General features: G+C 48.0%; 1 protein-coding gene across 1 annotated transcript; it reads right to left on the minus strand.

The window, feature by feature from the left end:
* Positions 1 to 2,547: 2,547 nt before the first annotated feature.
* LOC127225372 (WAP four-disulfide core domain protein 6A-like) lies at positions 2,548 to 8,902 on the minus strand. Its single transcript, XM_051188833.1, has 4 exons — positions 8,647 to 8,902; positions 7,500 to 7,631; positions 4,966 to 5,133; positions 2,548 to 2,573 (listed from the first exon to the last, which is right to left on the minus strand). Exons 1-4 carry the CDS (start codon positions 8,765 to 8,767, stop codon positions 2,548 to 2,550), a joined length of 447 nt encoding a protein of 148 aa, XP_051044790.1. The 5' UTR covers positions 8,768 to 8,902.
* Positions 8,903 to 9,889: the final 987 nt, after the last annotated feature.

Raw genomic sequence — 9,889 nt, forward strand, 5'->3', positions numbered from 1 at the left:
ACTGCTCTCAGCTTGGGTTGGAGAAGATTCTTCTTGTGTTGGGTTGTGGTTAAATGCAGGACAATGCTGAAAATAAAGTGATATTGAGAGCTCGACCATAGATAGAATGTCTGTATGAAGCCCCTTCCCCTTTCCAACTCCACACCCAAGGACGGGCTTCAGGAGAGTATGTGGCTGTCACACACACACTTAGTACCTGTGGTCACCCACACCAAACCATCATAAGATCAAGAGATCTAACAATTCTAACGTGAAGCAGGAACTGGCTGGCTCCTGATGTCTCACCCGCGGCTGAGGAGATATGACAGCTGATGGCTTCTGAGGGAGGTAAAGCCACTTTCCTTTGTGTGGCAAGTGGCTTTTGGTAGATTGCTCATGTCCCAGTGAATGACCCCATACAGTGGCACATACGTGTAGAACTAATTGGAATTTGTAGATTATTAACAAAAATCACAGAGATTGGGTAGAGATGCAAAATATGTTTGGGAGATGAGGGAACAGAGGGAGGGGAGAGGGAATGGGTATAGCTAAGATACATTGCATTGCACCCATGTATCAAAATCTTTAAGATGTACAAAAGTTCAATTAGACAAGAATAAGAAAAGTATTTTAATCTTTGAGTGTGTATGTTCATGTGTTTGTATGTGGGGGTTGCAGACTCAAACCTGCTTATTGGCAGCTGGGGGACAGCTTCTGCGTTCCTTCTGTTTTGTGTGAGGTAGTGTTTGGTACTTGGGACCAGTTTTTAGTTTTCTAGTGGGATCCGGGTGGCACTTCCTTCATGGAATTTTCACCTCATCTGACAAACTACTGTGCTGAGCAGTTTATCCAGGTCCCCATGAGCCTCTCTAACACAGCTGTCTCTTGTGACTGGAGCACTTCTGTGATACCGGCCCCTCCTCACCCAAGACCCCCAGCCCTATTCCCAGGAAGTCACACCATTTTTGCTTTATTTCATTGGCCAAAGCAGATCACATGTAGCTTTGGTGGTGGGGCCTGGACCCCACTCATGGAAGAATGTTGATTCCCTGCTTTAAAATTGTAGTGTGACATTTCTTCCTCCACCTGGCTTTCCCCTCTGTTCCTCTTCAGTTCCTCTTTGCCTCATCGAGTGTCACCTGTTATCTTTGGTTTGGGGGTTCTGGCACACACTGTGCAACTGTGTGTTTGCTACAGCCCCAGGAAGTAACTCCAAATGTGGGTTCACCACGAAGCAGAGCTCCAGGTGCCAATCCCAAAGATGTGAGGAGAAAGACAGCCAACACAAACCACCATGGCTAAATTCATTAAAGCAAGCTCTTTTATTCCTGTGTACAGGCTGCCTCTCCCTGGGGTGGGGTTCAAGAGATCAGCATTGGACATGTGGGACGAGGGTTTCCAAATGGGGGATTTGGTGGGTTTATATGATTGCATGGTGGTCATGACAACAGGTATTCTTAACAACATTTTGAAACAAAGGTAGGATTGCAAGATGGTTATAAACAACTTTTGAAACGAAGACATTGCTGCTGTTTCCTGGAACAGGCAGCACAGAGCCATTTGTAGTTAAGGTTACAGGTAGGGCACTGCCCAATCCTTGAGAAACAGAGGTTAATCACAAACAGGAAGAAACAGTTTGTCTTTACCATAAGGTGGCTTTTACACTTAAGATGTAGGCAGGCTGGTTCATCACAGCCTCTGAGCAGATGGAAATGGCTATCGTGTTTACATGATTAAATGATGGTAATGCCTAAGATGTTCTAACCACTGTCAGCCAAACTGTCTTCGTTTTTCACTCTGATATCACACTTCTCCTGGGTCAGGTGGCATTAGAATGGATGTCAGCATTCCGGGCATCCACACAGAAGGAAGTTGGATTAGGGACATGTTAAGTCTGGGATTGGATGGATATATTTAGTGTAGAAAGTTGCTCATGGCAACCCTGGCATAACAATGGTTGCAAGGAATAACCCCATTGCATAGTGTGTCAACTCCTTTGACACTGAGGCATGAGGCTAGAGGTTGCATTCCGGAGCGCATGTCTCCAACTCTGAAAGGACATGGGTGTGGAAGGAGGCAACTTTTTAAATGTAGTGAGCCAGAAAAACTGAAACGTGTCTATGAATATGAGAGACCACATTTGAAATAGAAAACAAGCCTCTCAGGACCTGTGAGGCAGCTTAGCTGTCACACACCTGCCATGGTGCATGCCCTGACTGTCAAGTAAAGAAATGTCATAAAATTTTTTTATAAAGGAAACAAATCTCCCCCTGCCAGGCCTTGAGTGTGTGTGTGTGTGTGTGTGTGTGTGTGTGTGTGTGTGTGTGTGCCCTGAAAGTTGAGGTGATGAGGTTTTACACTGAGAAGGGGGTTCAAAGGTTGAAGGGCATTGTGTCTAAAGAGAAGCTGGAGTGACAGAAAGGGAATAAGCAAATTCCGGGGTTCTATTGTGGGAACAGCAGAAGTCTTAATGGCTAAGACTTGGCCAGTGCCAGGCAATCTAGAGCATCTTTTAGGCTTACAGAAGAAAGTTTGGTTTAGGAACAAAGGCCTGGAGCTTCTTCCAGCTCAACCTTGTATCCAGGAAGACAGGCCTGCAAGACACAAGGGTAAGGATGGAGACGCTTGGCTTCAGTCACCATAGCAACCAGATATTTCAGCTAACTGTTGAGAGCTGTCATGGGAGCCTAAAGCAGGTGACAATTAGTGCTCAGCATGTCAACCCATCCGATCCACAATTCCAAGTGGGAGCCCCACTTGGAAAGGTTATGGGGTCACAGGCTGTGGAAACCAGTTGCTCCTGTCTGTGATTTCTCTCGTGGGTCATTACATTTCTTTTCTAAGAACTTACTACTTTCCTAATAACAGTTTTGAGTGTGTCCACACTGCTTGTGTGCTTATCTCATGAAAAATTCCATCTACTGGGCACACATATAGCTGTGGATAGTCAGGAAGATGATACTTAAGCTGTATCATTTCGATAAACAGAAGTAACACTAGGATATTTTACATTACTCTGACTGACGTAGGATTGATTCTCAGATACTTTAGACTTCAGAGCAGATTCAAAGCAGGCTGGCTTCCCTTGAAGACAAAACACACAAGGTCACTTTCCAAGGTGTCTCTTTACTGATTCAAAGCCGGAGCTTGAAGCAACTTTGGTCTGCACATCCTCCCTGCCACTCGAGGTCCAGCTAACTAATTGTTATTTTAAGTCTTGATTTCCAGTGGCATTTCCCGTCTGGGAGCCTTCACTAACTCAGAGCTCCATGCATGGGCCAATGTGACATTCCTAGCCTGAGAGAAACTACATGACTTACCATGTGTCTTGAGAATGGGTTGGGCCCTGAAAAACAACTTATAATTGTCCAGAGTTTGGCTGTGAGAGAAAGAGAAGGCAGTGTGTAAGGAGGCAGCAGCGGCGGTGTGGAGATAGATAGATCGCTGTGTAGGACCACGCGAGAGGATGGAGGGTGTGTGTGTGTGCTGAGTGACAGATGAGGAAGAAGGGGCGTGAGAGAAGTACCAGTGACAGGGGAGAAAAGGAAGAGGGTAAAGGAAGCGTGCGTGAGAGAGGGTGGGTGAGGGGCACGTGAGAGTGGGTGTGTACGCAGGGAGATGAGTACACGAGGAGGTGATGTAATGGATATAGACATATGTAACTGGGCAGGAGAGGGATGTGTGCATCTAAGCGAGACCATGTAAGCTGAAGTGAAGGTCACCCTCAGGAAAGTGCTTTTTCCTTTTTTTCCTAGGTTACCAGCACAAAGTGTGTGCTGGTTTATTTTTCCCTCAGGAAGAAAAGTCTAGCAACTCTCAGATCAGAGTTTTTCCCAAGTGCCGCTACTCTGAGGCTTTCTATTTATTACCATGGATCTGGGAGCAGATCTGGGAGCTGGCCTTCCCACATCACTGCCCTCTGCTCTCTCGCTCTGCCTTCCTCCTCCCTCACTGCAAGAAATATAAGCTATTTTTTTCAGAGTCCAACCCATTCTCAAGACACATGAAAAGTCTCAGGCTAGGAATGTCACCTTGGCCCATGCATGTAACTCTAAGTTGGTGAGGGTTCCCAGATAGAAAATGCCATGGGAAATCAAGACTTAACGACAACAATTATCTAGCCAGACCTTGAGCCTGAGACTGGAATTATGCACAGACTAAAGTTGTGTCAAACTCTGCCTTTGAATCAGCAAAAATAACTCCTGGGAGAAGACCTTATGTATTTGTCTCCAGGGGAGACCTGGCTGCTTTGAATTTGCTCTGGAGTATAAAGTAGCTGTCTGTGTAAAAGGCTGTCTTTGTCACTGAGAATCCGACGTCAGTCTGAGTAATGTAAAATATCCTAGTATTATTTCTATTCATCACAACTATACGGAGTAAGCATCATTTTCCTGACTGTCCACAGCCCAGTAGATGCAATATTCTCTTGAGGTGAACACACAAGCAGTGGGAATACACTCGAAGCTCTTATTGGGGAAGAAATGAAGTGATGCATGAGAGAAATTACAGACAGGAGCAACTGTTTTCCACAGCCCGTGACCTGGCCTTGACAAATGGGGCTCCCCACCAGGGAATCGTGTGTCTCATGGGTTACCCTGCTGGACACTGTCACCTGCTGTACACTCCCAGAGCAGCTCTCAGCAGCTAATGAAAAGGGATGGGGTCATTTCCCATCCTCAGGCAAGCAGGGAAACCAGAAGTGCTGGGCTCAGAGTAATCACACCCCTGATTTATAGCACTTTGTTCCTGTTGTTTCAGTGTGGTAACCATGGCAGCCCACATGCTCCTTCTCTGAGTTGATCTGAGCACTCCTGTGTGCATTCCCACTACTCACCTTGGACTTGCAGGCTCCCTTTAAAACTGCCTCCCTCCTATCCTCTCTTTCCCATTTGCACCTCCAGGACTTCTCAGGTCTTAGAAAGGACTGATGCTCAGATCACTGTTTAGACTTAGTAAAAATGCAGGTTGGGAACGTTTAGCACTTACGTTTCTTTTTACAGATGTCAGCACAGACACTTTCACTTTGGAAGTTGTTAAGGTTCCCTTGGCAACCGCCATAGATGAATTCAGTACAGGTCTCAGTTTCTTTATTATACCGCCATCGTGGAAGGTAAGCCAAGCAGGGGCCAGCATCCTGTGGCAGACTGCATACATCTGTGGGGAAATCATGGGAGACAGATGTTTGGATGCCTGTCTCCTAGAAGGCAACCCCCCCTCCCTCAGTCCACTGTTCTCTTTGTCCAGCTCAGGGCTGAGCTTCCGGTTCAATGGGAACTCTGATGTCACTTCAGCGTCGTTGGTCTTGGCTTCCTCATCTGTAGAATGATAACACAAAGCACTGCCTTGCTTGTCAGGATAGGAGTGTCGCAGGAGCAGATGTGGCCATTGCAAACAACTCTTTCATTGTCTCTCCTCAGCCATCTGAACCACGACTTAGTAATGATTTTGTGTCATCAATGGCCCTCCTTTCTTTCCTCTCTGACAGGAATGGCCACCATCTAGTCCAAACATCTCCAATCCACTGGACATCAGGTTCCAGAGTAACTGATCCACTAGCTCAGGACAAAGTTATCTCCCCAAACCAGAAAGTCCATACCCTCCCTCTCCACAGTCTCTCTCTCTTGCTGCTGCTAACACTCATCCTCTCAAATGATGCTTGAAAGTCACCCTGTCCCCTGCCTCCATGCCTTCACACTGCTCAACTCTAGAGCTGCTCTTGCCAGCAGGGCACTCTCCTATTCATTCTCCAAACCCTTTCAGCAGCCAGGTGTGATGGCATTTGCCAGGTGTGATGGCATTTGCCAGGTGTGATGGCATTTGCCGGCTCTCCCAGCACTTGGGAAGCCAAGGCAGGAGGACTGCAACAATTTTAAGGCTGCCCTGAGCAGTGTGGAAGACCCTGACTCCAATTTCTAAACACTCCCAGGTGTCAGCGCCTTTCTGATGTCTCCTGAGTCCATGCATCACCCTTGATTTTCATGCATCATTTTACGTCTGGGATGAAGATTTATGGTGGGTTTACCCATATTTTCTGACTCCTGGAGAATGTGAACTCTTCATGGGCAATGACTATACCTTAACCTGGTACAGCAGCTCTGAGCAGATCATTTGGCAAGGAATGGACTTTTCAGGAATGTTCTCAGAAAGAAAAAAAAAAGGTGGGGGGGGGAGAGAAAGAAACAAGGAAAGAAACTAAGATCCCCAACTTAAGCATTTAATAAAGTTTTGTCCAGGGGTTTAGCATTTGACACATGTGAACATTTCCTCTTGTGTGGCAGCCTCTAACTGTTCTCATTGTGCAGGTAGAGGACATGAGACTTGGAGAGGTGCAGTGACTCTCCTGATGTCCCATAGCTGGTGAGGGAGTTCAATGTAGATGACCTACCTACCAGGTATGGTGGTCCAGCACGCTTAGAACCCCAGGCTTCAGATGGCTGAGGCAGGAGGATGTCAAGGTTGAGGTCAGCCTTGATTCCCTGGTTCAGCAACCAGAACCCAACCAGACCACAGACAGGGTTAGGATCACATGGAAGATGGAGTCCAGACCCCAGAGCGCCCTCCCTCGTCCACTCCCCCTTCTCTGCCGGTCAGCATCTCCAGGCCTGATCATATGTCTCCTAACACAGGGCCTTCCCATGAATGCTTCTCCCTGTGTTTGCCTGCACAGTACCCATCCTTCAGATTCCAAGTCCTATATGCCTTCCCCAGGAAAAGCTTTGGTGGCCACAGTGAGCAGATGGAACCCATCATGGGTGTCACAGGCACCGTAAATGTTTGTTGATTGATAAAATGGGTGAATAGTTTTGGTGGTCTTTTGTAGAGCCCAAGGATGTGAGCAGAGAGAAAGGAGTATTAGAGGCTAAACTGATGAGGGCAGGCCTCCTAGGTTTTATGTTAGTCTGAGGCCTGGACTATCAAGCCAGGAAAAACCCTACACCTGCCTCAGGCTTATCCTGCAAACAGACATGCTGTTGCTGCTTAGTGAAACTTTGTAGTTATTTGGCATCTGGGAACAGCACCTGAGAGCAGCCAAGTGGCCACATGATTAAGTAACAATATCTATCTTACAAAAGGGGGAACTGAGGTTCAAAATGGAAAGGCCGGTTCTAGATAAAAGACGCATTAAGAGCACTTACTGCCCTTTCAGAAGAACTGGGTCCATTTCCCAGCACCCACATGACAACTCATAACCATTTATGTCACCAATTCCAAGGGATATGGTGTGCTCTTCTCTCTTCCATGGGCATGGTATGCATACATACATACATACATGCAGGCAAAACATTCATGCACATAAAAATCATAATTTTTTTTAAAGAAAAGGCGATGTTGTTCACTTCATATACTGAAATCAAAGAAAAAAAACGGAAAAGGACAGTGTCCCTGTCCAGCACTGTCAAAATCTTCACCAGCCAGCTGCCATGAGAATGTTGGTGAAACAGTAACCACCAGCGACCCAGGAGAAGGCGCGGCAGTACTAAGACAGGGGTCAGGAGTTGTCCCGGGGACCAGGTAGGTACCTTCACTGGGGTCCACGCACTTTTTCCCGCAGGCGAACATGCAGCATCTCTTCTTCTCTGGACAATGTCTGACTCTTGTACACTGGCTTCTTTCTTCAATTTGACACTTTGCTCTGACTTTTGGGCATGATTCTATAGCAAGAGAAGGTGTGTCCCTTGAGGTGTTGGAGGACATGATCTCCCGTGTCCGGGCAGCACTGCAGAGCTGAGGAAGCTTGTCTGCCCCTCAGCTGTCACTGGGACCCGGGAACCCTCAGGGTTTCACAGCACAGGCCTCAGCTCCACTGTAGGGACTCAGCACCTGACACCCAGGACCTTCCCTAGCCCCTCCCCCCAGCACCTATAAGATTCCCCACCCCTTTGGGACTGCTCTGATCAATTAATTGGCTTTGTCCTTGGTTGGCCCCTGTAGCTCTCACTGTTTGCCTGGATTGTGTCCTGAAGGTAATGCAACAAAGTTTGAAAAGCCTTGGTCAAGACGCCTGAGCTAAAGCAAGCGATTGATATAAACAAAGCACTTACTGAGCACGTGGCCTTTCTCCTTCCTCCTCACCACACATTTCCGAGTTAGCGCTCAGTGATCCACAGTCAACAGAGGCATCCACAGCAAGGGGAGGCTCTGTGGACATGCGCAGGCCACGCAGCTACCAAGGAGTGGACCCAGAATTCCCACTGGGTCACGTGGCCTCCTAAGCGCTCACGTTCCCCACTACCTTCATGTGCTCAGTGTGTTTTAGCCGGTAAGGATGAAGTCTCTGAGCTTCTGCACTGAAAGGACCCTGGAGGCTGCTCCTTACCACACAGGTAAGGTCCTGTGTGGATGCGGGACAGCTCTGGGGAGTTCAGTGGTGGTGAAGGGAGAGGCTCATCCTTGAATGGAAACCCTGTTGGCTTTTTAGTTCCCAGTGTCCATTTAATGCACCGCAGTGCCGGCACCCCCATGAACAATTCCTTATCAGGGTGGGGAGTAACTGCCACAGACCCAGGACATCTTTCCGGGGTGATGGGAAAACAATGATCCCAGACATCTCACTCCCACCCGGGCCTGGGGCTGAGGTGTGAAAACACTCCCATGTGCAGCAGACTTTGTTCTTTAGCCCCAGGAAGTTTCTTCTCTCCATGATAAGAACTGTACCCCAATACTTACTGGCAAAGAACCCCTCTGCTAGCGGAGGTTCCCAGATGCCCCACAGGAAGATGAAGGGGACCAAGAATGGCAGAAGTCCCCAGAGTCTCATTTTAGGAAGCAGTAGCTTGGCTAGAGGCATTAAGTTGGAAGGAGCAGGTCAGTGGCTGCAGCCTCTGCTCGTGGCTCTGTGCCCCAACCACCCAGGAAGCAAATCTGGACAGGAGCCAGTCATGTTCCCTCCCGAGGCCATCAGTGGCCTTGCTGTACCCACAGTGCACACAGAGGAAAGGCATCTGGCTCTGTGATCCGGGCCTCTGCAATCTGAGGTTCTCTGCCTCTCTGGCCTCCTAGGGAGAGGGGTGTGCTTGCTTGGGGCCTTCTAGGATCTCTTAGCAAAGTTATGTGAATTCTAGAACCTTCCTTTTCCCAGAGGCAGTCTGGTAATACTTAGTGCTTTCTCTCTGTGATTTCTCTCTTCTTCAGTGCTTGTTTATATTTTCTCTCCCATCCTCCCCCCTTCCATTCTTTCTTCCTCCCCTCTTCCCCTTCCCCTTTTTTCCACCCTCTCTCTTTCTTTCTTTTTATATATATTATTATTTTTATTATTTTTTTCTTATTTTGTGTATTGATTCCACTTCCCTCTCCCTCCCTCCCATGTCCCCCCAACTCCACAGGCAGGGTGATGCCTCCTAGGAGGGATCAACAAAATCTGTCATGTCATTTGGAGTAGGGACTAGGTCCTCCCTACTAAGGCTAAGGGATTATCCCTCCATGGGGAATGTGCTCCCAAAGTCCTTTTGTGCACTAGGAATACATCCTGGTTCCACTGTCAGAGGTCCCTTAGACTGCCCAGACCTTCTTTCTGAGACCCACATTCAGGGGGTCTGAGTCAGTCCAGTGCTGTATTCCTAGCTATCAGTCTGGGGCTCCATGAGTTCCCCCCTCGTTCAGGTCAGCTGTCTCTGTCCACCTCTCTCTGTTTCTTGAGACAGGATCCCATCTGCTCCAGGCTGGTCTCACATTTGCTGTGTAGTGGAAGACTGTTTCCGCATCCACCTCCCCAGGCCTGGGATTACCGACCTGCATCCCGGGGATGGGGAGTTAGCTCAGTGTTAGAGGGATTGCCTAGCAAGCACAAGGCCCTGGGTTCGGTCCTCAGCTGTGGAAAAAAAAAAAAAAGACAAAATAACAAAAGAGACCAAAACAAACAAACAAACAGAAGACAGACCTGCGTCATCTCACCTGGTTTGCGTGGGGCCGG

Source organism: Phodopus roborovskii, unplaced genomic scaffold (genome assembly GCF_943737965.1).
Source record: "Phodopus roborovskii unplaced genomic scaffold, PHOROB, whole genome shotgun sequence".
NCBI classification, from domain to species: domain Eukaryota; kingdom Metazoa; phylum Chordata; class Mammalia; order Rodentia; family Cricetidae; genus Phodopus; species Phodopus roborovskii.